Source organism: Pocillopora verrucosa, chromosome 12 (assembly GCF_036669915.1).
Source record: "Pocillopora verrucosa isolate sample1 chromosome 12, ASM3666991v2, whole genome shotgun sequence".
In the NCBI taxonomy this organism is placed as follows: domain Eukaryota; kingdom Metazoa; phylum Cnidaria; class Anthozoa; order Scleractinia; family Pocilloporidae; genus Pocillopora; species Pocillopora verrucosa.
This window is the reverse complement of record NC_089323.1, coordinates 12,121,408-12,137,350: the sequence shown is the minus strand read 5'-3', so window position 1 is coordinate 12,137,350 and position 15,943 is coordinate 12,121,408. Positions and strand designations below refer to the sequence as shown.

Sequence of the window (15,943 nt, the reverse complement as noted above, 5' to 3'; positions counted from 1 at the left end):
GTGAGGTTATGATTAACTTAATTAGTTGGCTGGTTTCCAAGATGACGTTGATAGCGAGGGGGGGAGGGGGAAGGGGACGAGGAGAAATTTTATAACATTTACCAAAAAAGCTCATGAGGTGCCAAGTTATTACACAGTAGAACAGGGCAAACAAACTGGCCCACGGAACAACAAACTGGCCGCACCGAGCGATCGAAAATTTCCATTTTTCTTTTGTTTTGTTTTTTCACCCTGTAATAATATCTTTCTTTTCAGGTCACAAAATACGTTTAAACTACACAAATTATAGCATATTCCCATAGATCTTGGTCACCTCTTATAAAATCAATTTGTAAAGTAGTAAGTTTATGTAAATGGACTTTTTTCACTGAGCGGTAACGATGAAGCCATTCTCGTGTCATACAACGGCTTTGGTTACTTACTAGTGTGAAGTCTTTCAATTTATTTTCGTGACATAAAAATGTCATATTGTCACCGCAGGTTTTCGTCGACGTTCGCTCCCCTGGGGGTGGGGGAGGGTACGGCTACACGTAGATGCACCGATAATTCCGTAGGTTATATTTCAAAAACTAAGATCAAAATACTAAAAAGTGAAATGATTGTAAAATAATCTATCCCATTTTTGATGGTTTGACATTGAATACGAGCGGACATTTTCACCGTTCGCAATTTTCTTCGCAATTTTTCCTCGCGCCTTTGGGGCTCGAATAAATACTACGAGTCTCACAATTTATCCACAAGTGTTATATGTTAAGCCACCAAACAAAGTGTATATACATAATATCTTAACGGGGATGGTTCAGTACTTTTCAAGTCTGGCCAAAGCTGATATTGAAAAAGGCCCAAATACTGAACAAAGTTCCTAAAGACACCGGAAATCTGTCAAAAAAAAACGTCTCAAATCTGTCAACTCCATCGTCATTCGAGAAAAATATAGGTATTCGTAAGTATTGATCTCCAAGAGAGATAACCTTTTTTTGACAGACAAGGGTGTGAACAGCGAGAAACACCTAGAAAATCAGTACGTACAGGGTATGACTGAAATCCTGCATGATAATGAGTTTAATTTTGAGACTTAAGGATTTAACTTCAAATCTTTGAGCCCCAAACTTGAACAGACAGGATTTCAGTAATATATCGCACGTTCTTTATCTACATATTTCTCCTGTTTCGCACCCTTATTGTAAGGAAAAAAGGGGTTATCTTTATCAGAGATTAATATCGCGGATGACTATGTTTTTCGTGGATGACGAGAGGCTAATTTATAGATTACATTTTTTAATAATTTACGTTTAACCATCTTGTTCAAACTCCCTAATGAAATCTGTAAAAGAAGACTAATTCGGTCTAGAAAATAAATCAAGTTGATAAGGTCTGTTGCTGTTTACTGCTCACTAGTAAAGTACTCATTTAAAAAATTGTCTGCGAAAGTCGTGTTTTATCAAATCCTCACCCATATCTTTTTTTGTATCATGGCAACTTGCACTCATGTTATATTTCATTGCGTTAATTCTCAAAAAATATGGAAATTTAGTTTGACTTTTTCAGCCATTTTAAAATGTAGCATTTATCAGAACAATTCACATTCAAGGGTTATATTCCTATTAATAAAATACTTAAGTACTCATTCATTCTTTTTTCGCCATTGTGCTATTTTTTGTTGAATTCACGATCTATAAATATCTGGAATTTTTCATTTCGACCAAACCGAAGATTCTTAATGATTCTATTTCTAGGGTAATCAACGCTTTCCAATCATTCCAGTTCACGTGCCGATCAATTCGAAGCCTCAATCTCAACACCAGGAAATTCACGGGCATTGAGTTGTAGTCCGTCCGTGCCTCGGGGTGGGGGATCGATGTGGACATTGTCTGAGTGGGAGGGGGGAGTTTGAACCAGAACTGTCAAGTCTTTCCAGCGGAATGAACGTAATTTATCCTTTAACCTATACTTAAACCATAGTTATTTGAAATTTCTTAGGGACCAATCTGGTCTAGTATCCAAATATTTCAGTTACACGGAAGGATCTGGGTACCAGATTTGGACCAGTCATATATTGCATGATCAAATGGTTTTTCGGGGGAAATGTAGGGGAGAGTGGACCGGTCGTCCACCAACAGAGTATGCATGGGGGACTATTGAAAATCGACTGGTAATTTACTGCCAATGACAGAGGTTGAAATCATAAGGAAATTACAAGTCTTACTATGGGGAATCAGGTAAAGTTCATCGTTACCCAACCAAAATCCTCTAAACCTCCCTCCCCTCCCTCCCCACCCTCGCCATAAATGATGACGGTTCCCCAACCCAATTTGAAAAACGAAAACACCTTTCTTTTTTAGTTCCCCTTTTTAATACCTTTGTGGCTGTACACTGCTCTGAGAAATTTACCTTCCTTTTTCTACGAAAGCATGTTGATATTTGACCAATTATCCCACGTTGGGCGGAAAAGGCATTGGGCTGGTTCCTGCTTGTTCCAGAGATGGGAGATGCTGGTTCATTGCCTGTGGGTAGCTGCTCTAACCTGACGGAGTCTGCGTGCATCCTGCAGGTGGGGAAACTGCACCAATGTTTGCTGAATTCGTGTGAGTTGTCGACTGGATTAACTGAATAGGCTGGTCACAATCACGGTCCGGGCGATCAGTAGCGACATAACGGGCAGTACAGTAGAAACAAAAGGCGATGGAAAAGACAGTGGCGAAGAAGGCGATTGTACCGACTGCAATGCTTGCGTTCTCGCCGTCGTTTAAAGAACTAGAAGTGTAAGCGGCCCCGGTAAAAATTGATAGGATCCCGAGCGTTTCGAAAGTTCTTAGGGTTGGGAAAATTATAGGGAGTTATAAGACACAGCCACATGCAGGCGCCGTTACAACAATTTTTTTTGTTGCCACACTGCTAATCGAGCGAGCAATTGTTGCGAGTTTCCCTGCAGAAACCATCCAGAAAACCTTTTACCTGACCACAGAATCGATGCAGTAGGTGTAGTAGGGACAAGATGACAAACTACCAATTCATTTGCTATCACAGCACCGCTCACCAGTTCTACATTGGTGATGGGAACAGGAACAAGAAGGCAAACTACTCATGCATTTGCTATTACAGCACTGCTCACCACTGTCACATTGGTAGTCGTACGAACAGTAACAAGAACACATACTACTGATTCATTCGCTATCTTACAGCACTGTTCTCTCGTTTCACATTAGTGGTCGAACAAACAGAAATAACAACATCATCTGTAAAACAGGACTCAATGTGGGAACAATCGCAACTGAGCTTAAAAAAAAAGAAGAAAAGAGACAACAGAAAGGACAGAATCCCTTTGTGAACCACTGTAGACAAGTTTATGAGTGACGGCTGTTCTTAACTCGTGAGATGATTACCTCTTCATATGGGTGAGGCAATTGCCTCGTTCTTAAATTTATTTCTGGCTTGCGATCAGTGCTTTTGCTAGGGAGACTATCACTAATTGACGAATACCGCTGGGGTAGAGAGGGTCGATATTCCCTCTACTAGAACACACCCTCCGTGAAAAGGGGATAGTCCGTCCAAAAGGGGCACTCCTTCATTCAGGCTACGAGGTGCAGGGTTTCATGAGTAGTGTAGTAAATCTCCTTCGTTTTTTAATTTAAAGTAACAATTTTTCTCTTCCTCTTCCCCCTTCGTATTCTTTTTGTATTTACGCGCGGCGCGCGTGATTTTACAAATTAGTCAATTACATCAGAGCTCTAACCTAGACATTGGAAAAACTGACGGGGAAATTTTTCGTGCACTTTTAGTTTGTTTTCACGGAGTTTTAATGAGTTGTTTTTGAGCGTTCGTTCGCGTAAATTTGTTACTCCTTTGTTGGAATTTTAAGAAGTTTCGGAGTTTTTATTTCAGCCAAATGTTGTGGTTCATTTAACAAGTTTAATACGTATTTTTTACGGAGTTTAGATCGTAGCCTCTTTTTTCGTAAACGGATTTTATTACAAGTAGCCCTACGGATAAAAGGAAGAGAGGCAGTTATTGAGCTCAGGAAAAAGAGAATGACTTTGTTGTGATTGGTTTAAGTTCTGGTTCTGGTAGAAGCGCAATGAATGAAACGTATTTTTTTAGAAAATCAATGAATAATTTCAATATGTTTGATTCATATGCTCCTGGAAACACCCCCATTCTTGTCTGGGACGGGGCGGGAAAAGGGCCCGCGGGCGAGGTTGGAAACACCCTTTATTGGGGAGCTAATTTTCTTAGCATCATCTGGTCTGCGCAGAAAAGTTAGTTGTCCATCAATCATAACTCTTCAGAAACGCAACTCAGCTTTATTATCCAAAAGAAAAATTGATGCCAGTTTAAAAAGAAAATTAAGAAACTAATTTTAAATGCCTAAACTGGGCGCCTGGAAAAGATTTATAATATCTGCTCACCAAAGTCAAATTTGAAAACTAACATTAATTGCCGAAGGCGAAAACGCAATTCTCTATGGTAATTTAGTCCCACTATAGGATATGTTCATCTGTAAGGAAAATGAATCAAGTTATAGGATAGTTAAAAAATTTCCGTAGCACACCGAAGGGTTTCTTGCGCGACGGGGGGGTGGAGTAGGAAGGATTTTCTTTCTTGGTCATCTCTGCAATTAGAACGCCTAAAAGTAAATCATCTGTTACCCATAGAGTACATAGCAAAGGCCTTCTCTCTCTAATAAAACATCTATAAAAAATTAAATGCTAGATTACAAAAATCCTTGAAAGGAGTAAATTTACATAACAAGTTTCCGGGAAGATTACTTTACTTGTCAAGCAATTCAAATAAGGAAATCGCCGAATGTCTTGCTTTTCACGCTATTCGACCAAGGAGGAAATTGCAGCTTATCATCGAGAAATCAACGATTACGTAAGAAGCTTGCGGTACGTATCATAACTTTTCTCTTATTGTACTCCAATATATAAAATATTATAGGAAAAACTTGCGCCATATCATGCATATAGGAGTCTATGTCTTAACTTAAAATTAGTTGCCTCTTGAACTAAAAAATGAAATATTATATGTTTCCGTGTTGCTTTGCTTCAGACATCTCAGTTATCTTACCCGGAAGGCGGCTTCGAAACGGCTTATCCTTGTACCTGAGCAGGAGGATACGGGGTTGGACCAGGTGGCGGATAAACGGGTGGTGCCTGGTTGTAATCTGGAGCTTGTACTTGATCCGTCATCATGTGTGTCTCAGTTGAAGTGAACTCTGGATGGTGCTGTTGGGTATTGACCTCAGCACCAGGTTTACGATAACGGTAGAACGGACAACAAGAACAGCAGAAGCAGGATACGATGGAAATGATGATGGCGACGAAGATAATTGGACCGACAATAGCACCTGCATAAGCTTCATCGCTCCAACCACAGTATAAACAAACTCCTCCACAACAACGCTTTCCGTCTACACACTGATGGTCGTCTGAACAAGGACAAGAAGCCAAATCTTTCATACATTTTCTGTCACAGCACAGCTTGTGAGAAACGCAATCTGAGTCGCCCCAACAGGGACATGAAACGAGTTACTGATGCATCTGCCATTACAGCATTGCTCACCCTCTTCACATTCGTAGTCTTGAATACAGATACAAGAAGATCGATCATAAATGCATCTGCCATAACAGCACTTCAGGTCAATTCCACATTGATGGTCATATGAACAGAAGGATGTTGTACTTCCCAAGCTTAACAAACAGACAAAAAGAAAGCGCAAAACCTCCATGTGAACCATTGTAAAAATGTCAATGAACGGCTGCTGTTCTTAACTCGTGATCATGACATAACTGCTTCTTTATATGGGTGAGGGGATTGCCTCGTTTCCAAATTTATTTCCGGCTAGCAATCAGTGCTCTTTGCTTAGTCAAATAGTCGTGGAGACCACCGGAATGAAGAGGGGCGAGTTGATATATTTATATTCAATACCACCGGAGTGAAGAGGGGCGAGTTGATATATTTATATTCAATACCACCGGAGTGAAGAGGGGCGAGTTGATATTAGAGACCTGAAGCAGTCAGGACGGCAACGCCAAGGAAGACTTCGATTAAAAAATTAATTTCTGCCTTTAATTGGAATTTCAAAAATGGCTGCATGTGTTTACCGTCTCATACGGCACAACTCTCAACCTCAACTTCAGCATAACGTATAAAAGAAGCGCTGAGTTCCAAATGGAAATTAAAATAATTTGCCTCGCGGTTTCGGTTTGCAGACGACGCAGATTGTGGTGATTTCATGTTGTTGTTTTGCATAGGACGACTGAGAAATGTAAAAAGTTTTAAAATGCACGTGCTGAGCTATTGTTTTGCCAATTAGATCTTTTGTTTTTCCATGTCTTCGTTGCCGTCGTGGTTTGCCTAAGGGACCTCAGGAAACCACAGCGACGACAGCAACAAGGACATGGCAAAGCAAAAGATTTGATGAGTAGATCAATAGCTCGGCACATTTTTTTTCTAACATTGCATATTTTTCAGCCGACCTCTGCGAACTGCAAAAGTGCAATCACCAATACTGATATCTGTATGGTCTGAAATCGTACAGCCCGTCAGCGAATTATTAAATGTCGATTTGGAACTCAACGCCACCAAAGGCTGCCAAGCTCTTATATACGTTGAAAACCTCGAAATATCAGTAGTGTATCTTAGTGTTTCACTGATCTTGCGCAATAACGGTCATGGTTTTTCTTATGTACGTTGAAAACCTCGAAATGAACAACTGACTCAAATGGGCTCTTTTCATCAAAGTAAGCGGTCAGATAACAAGCAATACGCTGTGGAAGTAAGGTGAGGTATTTTGACGTATTTTTAATTCCTTAGAGCGGTCGTAAATATTCCCATACAAACTCTTATAATTCCGCCATGACCGTTATTGCGCAAGATGATCATCTTACAGCTGAAGCTTAGGCCGCCTGTGACGCCACTAGCGCCACACCGCAGCTTCAGTAAAACGTATGTAAATTACATGCGTTATGCTGAATCTGAAAGGAAAAGGTAAGTAGTTTCTACAACAACAAAAGAGCAGTTTTAGCATCCTTCATCAACATACATCTTAACCCTTTAACCCCTAAGAGTGATTAACATAATTTCTCCTTACAATATCACCCTGAATCTCACATTAATGACATGAGAATAAAGGAAATGATCACCAAATTAAATAACTCTTGATTGTTAAACAAATTCTCCTTGTCAGCACCTTGGTAAAAGTACAGAGAACAGTATGGAGAATATGAAAACTGATGTTAGGGTGTAAAGGGTTAAAGCACCCACTACTATGAAGCCAAGTATCATGACATCATCTGGCCTGCACAGCTAAAGTAAGGTGTCAGTCAATCACAACGCTCCACAAACGCAACTCAGTTTAATTAATTAAAAACATTTTACATATGCCACTTTGAAAACAAAATAATGAAAATACTTTGAGTTAAAATGGAAATCTTAACTTTTCTAAAACTAATTTTCCTAACTTTTAACTATAGTTGTGACTTTGTCACGAAATAAAAAGTCGCTTAAGAGTACAAATAACGTTCGTATCGACATTATTTTAATGAGCAAAACGACGAACTTCCGGGAAGATTATTTTGCTTGTCACGCAATTCTACTGCGGAAATAGGCCATTTTACAGTTATTTACTTCGTTGCCAAGTCTTTGAGTTGAAGTGAGGCTGAAGGTGACCTCGTTGTGATAAAGATTAGTATCTAGTTGGCATGATAACAAAGTAATTTATATTTGAAAAGCAGCAAGCTTTGTATCATAACAAGGTCACGCTTAGCCTCGATCCTGTTCAAAAGCTTGGCAACCAAGCACGCAACTGTAAAATGGGCTTATTGTAGCTTAATGTCGAGAAATCGACGGTTGTGTCAGAATCTTACGATGCGCTATAACTTTTCTCTAATTCTACTTTAGTGTATTAACAGTTCTACGCAAAATTCCCACTACCATGCAAATAAACTATGTCTTTATATGAACGAGTTGCTTCTTAATCCAAAGATAAAGATGTTTGCTTTCATGTTGCCTTGCTTCAGACATCTCAGTACTTGACCGGTCCAGGAGGCGGCATCGAAACGGCTTGTCCTTGTACCTGAGCTGGAGGATACGGATTTGGAGCGGGTGGATAAGCGGGTGGAGGCTGGTTGTAGCTTCCAGGCGGTGGATACTGCACAACTCTTTGCTGCGTCGTGCTAGTGGTCGACACGAATTGCTGATACGGCGGCTGGCTTGTCACAATCACAGTACCGGGCGTACGATAGTGGTAATACGGACAACAGGCACAGCAACAGCAGGATACGATGGAAATGATGATAGCAAAGAAGATTATTGTACCAATTACAGCGCCTGCAATGCTTCCTGTCGTCCAAACACATGAATCTAAACAGTCGCCATCGCAGCAAACCTCCGAATCAGGACATTGCCAATCGCTCGAGCAGGAATAACATAATACCTGCAAATGCCATCAGAACAACAGTTTTTATCGATACAGTCGTTATCGTCTAAGCAGGACATAGCACCTTGCAATCCAAAGAAAGAGACCAAAAGAACGATGAAAAATCCCTTCGGCGCCATTGTTACAAAGCGATAGACGACGTGTTCGAGCAGACTTGGAATGAAAGAGAATGTGGGTGCGGTTGGCTCGCGTCCAAAGTTTATCTCCGCCTACTTCCCTTTTGTCATCCTGACGTGACATATTAAACAATAGCTATGCCTGCACGTCTCGGTTCAAGGGATTTAGACGCGATTAGTCTGTTTTTGTCATTTCAACTGTAGAGTATTTCAACTGTAGAGTTATTCCCAAAATTGCCGCATAAAAGGATCTTTTTCATTTTTATCCTACCATTAACATTCGAAAATAAATTGATTCGACTCTAAGGAATATTTTCTAGCCCATTTCGGAAGTTGTATGACTGAACTGAGCATTAGCCGAGATGAGAATGTAAATTGCATGACCACCTTGCCTGAGAAAGCCCTTCAAATTAAAGAGAGTGTTTTGTGTCTTGTTCTAACTGTAGATGTTTTCCAAGAGAACATAAATTGTTTATTTATATTTTCTTGTGTTCACTCAATGGTTTCTCCTACGAAGCAAACGGCAGGTTTAAGCAATTTTCGATATAGATACGAACTTCCCGGCTTAAAGTGCACAAAGTACCATTATTAAAATTTGTGATCACCATATTTCAAAACTTTACCAGTAGTTGGAGACTAGTTGTACCACATATAAAATATTTGATTGTAATGTTTGCTGTGATATCAATGCGCGTGATTTTCGCGTCAAAGGTAGGATTTCATGGTCATCAGCCTCCTTTGATTCAAGGGACTCAAGAAGACGGTAAGGCTTACTATAATTTACGAAACGAAACGAAACGAGATGAAAATCTGAATATTTTCATTTCTAGTAGAAATTTCTATTTTGCAAATCATAAGCATATTTCCATTTCGCAATTACAGATTTCCATTTTTAAAATCACTAGCATATTTCCATTTCGCAAATTACAGATTTCTAAATGGAAATATGCTAATGATTTGCAAAGTAGAAATCTGTAATTTGCGAAACAAAATTATTCTGGGACTCAGGGGAAGAAAATAAAAGCTTGGGTCTGTTACGTTTTCCCGGCAAATATGATATTTCATCTAGTAATATGCTGCGATACTCAGTGCAAATGCTAATTGGTAAACGAGAATCCATCTTAAAAGATATTGGATCTTTCATGGGTGATAGCTGATATCTGGCAGAGCGTGAATCTTCAACGAGACCCTCAAGGATAATTGATTATTAAGTAATACTCATTTCCTTAGCGACAGCTCGACAGTACACTTCTCAGTTTTCATTATTCAACGAGTCAACAAGAGGACTGGGTGTGAGTCTCAACATCTATACCCAGATTTCTCGATTACAACGCGGTCAGCGATATACGCCTGCGCAATACAGTATCGGTCTCTTACGCCATCGTGCAGATCAAATCATCCTCGTGTTTAGCGACGGAAAAACTCTTTTATGACATTTTACCTGGAATTCTATTCACTACTGTTTAAGATTATTACTAACTGGTAAGTTTAAATGAACTGTCGCTTAAAAGTTAGTTTGAAATGCCGAAAACCTCTTCGAATACCGTATTCTAAAATTCTCCCATGTTGTCGAATCGAAGAAGCATGCTGTCCCTGTAGCACCATGTTCTCGTACTATCGATCTGTATAAAGATTTCTTTTTCTGTATAAGTTGAGGAAGGAATCCTTATGATAAATGCTAACAGAAGGACTCGTGTTATCGATATCTGTAATCCAGTGATTAATGATCTTACAAAACGATCACTTCTTAGCTGATGGAACTGTACGTACCGTAGATATTGTTTTTTTCCATATCTGATGCGTATTCGATTTTGTTGGGCGTATAAATTTAAGTTATAAGTATTCGGAAATAGCTCACCGAAGGTGGGATTTTGAACAAGATTTTGTCATCCTGTGTAATACCTTAAATTGCTTTTGTATTATTGTGGTTATAAATGGACCTCTTTAAATCGTATTTTTTTTTTAAGCAAGGGTTTTCTGAGAGACAGAAAATAGCTCTTGTGGGTAACAAAATTTACGCGACGATGGCTGGGTTTTTTTTTAAAACATCAAACAAAATGTAGCGGTAAATTTAAGTACAAACCACTTGTACACAGTTTATTGAACTGCACCACTGCTAGTTGTGTTATTTTTAGTTGTCCAAAGACTGTTGATATCGACAAGATGGACCTCAGTAACCCTGCTTTCTATAGTTGCTCCAAATTTCACACTATAGACGTTTTTGTTTTCATTTACAGAGTAACTTTTCTATTTATATATAATCCACTCTGGATGATCCATACTTGGATGAACCCTGCAGCGTAAGGGGGCATGAGTAAGGGTGAATAACCAAGTGGAGATGAATCTGCATTGCGCTACAGGCACCATTTGGATGAAATCTTTTTCAGCAAAGTACTGGATAATTACTTTGCTTGCTTGTTTTTCTGAAACTTTATGCCAAGGCTGTCCAAAGCCTTGAGTGTTATCTTGAATTCCTAATGGTGAAAGAAATTTTTTAAAGCTTTTTGATGTACACAATGGTCTGCTTCCTTACAGCAGAAGAATTGGTAAAATGTTCCACAGAAGTAAAACTTGTTCATTTATTCTCTTAAATGTGGTATGAGTTTTGGAATAGAATTGTGCTTACTGAGAGAGGAAGAGGGGAGAAAGTAAACCTCATCCAAGACATTTATAGCATGGTTGGCCAGGGGCTTTTTAGATGAGCAATATGTTAAGAAAGAAAATACATTTGTGAGTAATATGAAAGTTCTGATTTTTTCGACAGACCAGTATGAACCAAGAAAAGTTATCAAAATTAAAAAGTGGGGTTCAAATAGGAGGAAAGGTAAGATGTTTATTTAGGTACATCTACACTGTCAAGAATCCAGACATTACAAAAATGAAAAACAATTTAACAGTAGCAGCCAGATAAGTTACTGGTGCTTCAGAAGCAAGTAGCTGGTTACAGTGCTGGCTGCTGGTGCTTCTGGAGAATCTAGGAAACCACCTTATCCTGGCCACATGGGATGAGAAGGAAGAGGAATTTTAAGAGGTGATATGATGGTGTGAAAGAAGAGATTTAATTTTGAGAATGTTAAATTGATCATGCTACAATGTAAAGCATGACAATCAGAAGGAAGCAAGGAGTATATCAGTTGGCACATTGGTTATTTTCTATGTTCAGGTGCAGACTTACAGCACAGTTGATTTTTTGTGTGTTGACAGCACTGATGTAATATAGGCAAGACTGATCAAAGGTACTATAGTTTTGCACACCGGGGAAAAAAAAAAGAAAGAAAGGCAGTGGGTCTCTCTGATGTGGTTGCTTTGGCAGCTGAGCTATTCTCCAATGGCTTTTACCAATAAGGAGAGAGCCTGAAGGTAGACTTAACACCTGAACTGTTTCTGTCGTCAGAGCAAAACCTGGCTACGACAGTTTTCAACATCAATTTATCCATATAAGCTGCAGGAAAAAAAAAAAGTGCGTAACATTTAAGTTAACTTTTTTAGGGCACACCCAGAAGAAAAAAGAAGATAGTTCACAGAACAGCTGGAGCAGATGATAAGAAACTCCAGAACACCCTCAAGAAGCTTGCTGTGAACTCAATTCCTGGAATTGAAGAGGTAAATTTTGATTAATTATAATGGTTGCCATATGTAACAAGTAGCTTCTAGTACATTCACCTTGCTTCTTTTATGCAATTACAAGGTTAGATCAATTTCATTCTCATTCTTGATATCACTGATGGTCCATTGCAAGTGATAAGTTGGATCAGGTATGAGAAAAAAAATTTTTTTCCATCAGTTACAATGTTCCAATTACTTGTCCTTTGCAGGTAAACATGATTAAGGATGATGGGACGGTCATTCATTTTACTAATCCAAAAGGTAATTCTAGGAATCTATTGAACTAACTCCTGATAACTGGAATCTTTCACTTTCTCAAAGTAACAAGGATTCACACTGTGTGTCTTGCATGCATTAAGTGCAATTTTACCCAAATATTTTAAATCCTCTACGATGGGAAACTCTTGCTAACTCAATTTTACCCTTGGAGTTTTTTTTTTCTTTTCTGGCTGTTGCTTTGTTTAACAGCAAAAGTGTTCATTTGGTTTTTAACTCTCCTCTCTGTGGTACACCTTAAATATGCATTGTTTGGATGGCAGTTAATCATTTTTTCCCACAAAATTTGTCACTTGACCCTTCAGCTCTATGAAGTGATAAATATGTAACTTCTCCCTATTATAGCAAACTGGTAGTGAGAATACTCAAACTTATCGTGTAGAAGTTGTTTTCTTGATGTAACACCAAATTCTCACAACTAATTTACAAGGAAATGTGTAGCAACAAGAGGGAAGAATAAGCAATCCATGTAACATTGAATTGTTGTACTTCTCCTAGTGCAAGCTTCCCTGCAGTCAAACACTTTTGCTGTGGTTGGTCAGTCTGAAAATAAGTGTGAGTATAATGACAGACTAAATTTTTTATTGTATGTGGTGTACTTTTGCAAGACTATGGGACTGAATGTGGTGGGTGTAAAACAAAACTGTTCTCGCCTACAAATTTCCTTGATTGAGTAACGGATGGTTCATTAAAAAAGTTATGTGTGTAGTGACATTATCAAAACAGTTCATTATTATTTACGTTACTTGTAGTAAAATGTATGTGTACACCAGCCATAACATGAATTATAATCTTGTATGACTGATATTTTTTGTGCTTGTCTCTCAGCAATTGCAGAAATGCTTCCTGGAATTTTGAATCAGTTGGTAAGTACACTTGTATCCTTGTACATGTACTCCTTAGAGTCCTTAGAGCTAGTCTTTTGTTAGATAAGGAGAAGTCCCTGCCACTTGGAAAAGTCTGTTTTGCAAGTCCAAAAAGAATCATTGAAAAAAAAGATGTTAGCTCACTGCTTGGAACTCTGAAAGAGAGGTGCGCCAACATCATTTCTTTTCTACTCATGTGACAGACCTCGCTGAAATGGGGGGAGTGCTTGTAGTTTAGTCATTTGTAAGCTTTGCAAACTTTCTCAAGAGAAACAGACTCAGATATCATACAACATACCTGTTTAAGTTTAATACATTACACCTGTCACTAATCATGGCTGATTGTTAACTGTTTAACCCCTTTGGGTGGCTGGCTTCTAATTTCTCCATACAATGTCACTAAAGTAAATGGTTTGAACCCAGGAGTATCAGTAGTTCGTGTAGTGTGATCATCTGGGTGAGTGTAGTTCTGAAAAGAACTGTTGTTAGTGACTAACTAACTAACAACAGTTCTTTTCAGAACTACACTCACCCGGACGATCACACTACACGAAATACAATGTCACTCTTGAGTCAAATACAAAGGTCATGAGAATAAAAGAAATGATCACCGTTTTAAGGAGGTCTTAAGTTTCAAAACAAATTCTCCTTGTCAGTATCATCAGAAATGCAAGGAGAACAGTCTGGAGAGTATGAGTTCTACTGATAGGGAGTCAAAGGTTACAAAATGCACTAATATGATTACTTTTCTCATTACCAGAGTAGTGAAGGTCTGACCAATTTGAGGAAGCTGGCAGAGAAATTCCCAAGTGAGTCAAAGATATCTGATAAGTAACCGCTTACTGTATCTCTAAAATGGAGGTGGCTAGTGATATTTACCCTGTGATATTTACCCAGTGATATTTACCCAGTGAACCACAAAGCACCGATAGAAACTGACACTGGTGTAAATAGTTTTTTTAGTGTATACTAAAATAGTGAGATAATATAGCCCAAAAAGATGATGTTTATTCATTTATTCCTGAAACAATTACAATATTTTGGGGTGCAAATCCTGCCACGTTGCCTAGAGATATTATCCGATGTTTTAGTGTGAGCTAAAATATTTTTGTTAACCCTTAAACTCCCAAGATCTGGATGTTGAGTCTCCCCTCTAGCTGCTACACAGTCATTTCCATGTAAATTGGTTATGAGAATTTGATATGAGATCAAAAGAACAACTTCAACTTGATAAGTTTGTGTATTCTCATTACCAGTTTGCGTGATAATGTGTGAATATTACAGGGAGAAATCACATGTTAATCACTTCTGGGAGCTAAAAGGTTAAGAGATGAAGGGAAACACAAAAGCAGCAATTGATAAAATCACCATTTAAACAGGATGCCTATATGTAGAGAAGATTTAAACAGTTTGGAAAAAAAAAATAATTTTACAATCTTCATGTGGGTTGCATTTCTATAGATGTAGAAACCATGACTAGTGTAGGTATCTCAAATGTTGAATCATTTGCTGTTGTCAGAATAAAAGTATTCCTTTGGAGCACTGAATAACAAACAACAATTTCAAATTAAACTGAATGTTGGGCTTGTTGTGTCACACTGAGGGTTCTGAATGTTGTGTCACTTTTGACTTGGAATAGTCAGCCTTAATAACGTACATATAGGTACTTTCGCATGGAAATCTTGACAGCTATGTACTTGTAACTGAGTAGCTGTTTTGCTGTTTCACTTTTAGCAGCAACAGATGGTGCACATGTCCCAACACATACTGAGGAGGTTGACGATGACGATGTCCCAGGTGAGACATTGCTCCTTTTTTCATTTACTTTATTGCAAACCAATAAACTAATAACCAGGAAAAAAAAAGTTTGAACCACCTGGCTGAGGGTTAGAGGGGTGAAAACTTCCCTCTTGCTGTACTCAGCTATTTTCACCTTTGGCATTCTCGAATTTCTCTCAGGCTTCTGCCTATTTCTTTTCACTCTTCAGAATATCTCTGGTTTGTAATAGGGACTGGTTTTTCAACAATCTTAGCATTTCTGACATTTAGACAACCTTAACTTCTGCTGACCTCCTCCAGGTCAGTCTCACTGTGACGACTAGACTACACAATCCAATGCTACTGCTGAAATTAAGAGTGTAACATAAGGTAGCTGTTTTAGGCTCTTGGGCCTCATCAGGGTAGGGAAAGGAGTTGAATTGACCCTTCTGTCCACCCCTCTTGAGGTGATGAGAATAGGGATAATTATCAATCAGATAACCACGTTCTCTGAGCTATCAAGACATGAAACGTAGGGCTGACAGGAGAGGGGAATTGATATGAAGATATTAGGAGTTCAAAGGCTAACTGCATTCTCTTACTCATTGTGATATTTTTTTCATCCACAGAGCTCGTTGAAAATTTTGATGAGCCCTCGAAGGCAGAGGGAGTCTAAAAAGATCCCAGTGTGGAAGACCAAATCTAACAACTGATGCTACCACACATATGCTGACCACAAGTAATAAACAGACTTTTTGGCCTGCTTTTTCATTGTATATGTAATAGTTAACAAGACAATTTTTTGTGGTGTCCTATACACTCTTTGTGTTGTTTGATATGCCAGCAATTTATTGGTCTGTCAATAAAAGAATGGGAAGTTG

General features: G+C 38.7%; 1 protein-coding gene across 1 annotated transcript; it reads left to right on the top strand.

Moving 5' to 3' along the window:
* The first annotated feature begins 9,899 nt into the window (after positions 1–9,899).
* On the top strand, positions 9,900–15,943 carry LOC131785112 (transcription factor BTF3 homolog 4). Its single transcript, XM_059101957.2, has 9 exons — positions 9,900–10,038; positions 11,321–11,380; positions 12,046–12,159; positions 12,372–12,423; positions 12,937–12,993; positions 13,267–13,304; positions 14,065–14,113; positions 15,039–15,101; positions 15,692–15,943. Exons 2-9 carry the CDS (start codon positions 11,327–11,329, stop codon positions 15,736–15,738), a joined length of 474 nt encoding a protein of 157 aa, XP_058957940.1. The 5' UTR covers positions 9,900–10,038; positions 11,321–11,326; the 3' UTR covers positions 15,739–15,943.

Excerpts from the sequence above, each read along its gene's own strand:
- LOC131785112 (XM_059101957.2), top strand. The coding sequence starts at position 11,327 with ATGAACCAAGAAAAGTTATCAAAATTAAAAAGTGGGGTTCAAATAGGA. Across the intron at positions 11,381-12,045 it reads GGGTTCAAATAGGAGGAAAG|GGCACACCCAGAAGAAAAAA; the intron begins GTAAGATGTTTA and ends TAACTTTTTTAG. Across the intron at positions 12,424-12,936 it reads TCATTTTACTAATCCAAAAG|TGCAAGCTTCCCTGCAGTCA; the intron begins GTAATTCTAGGA and ends TACTTCTCCTAG.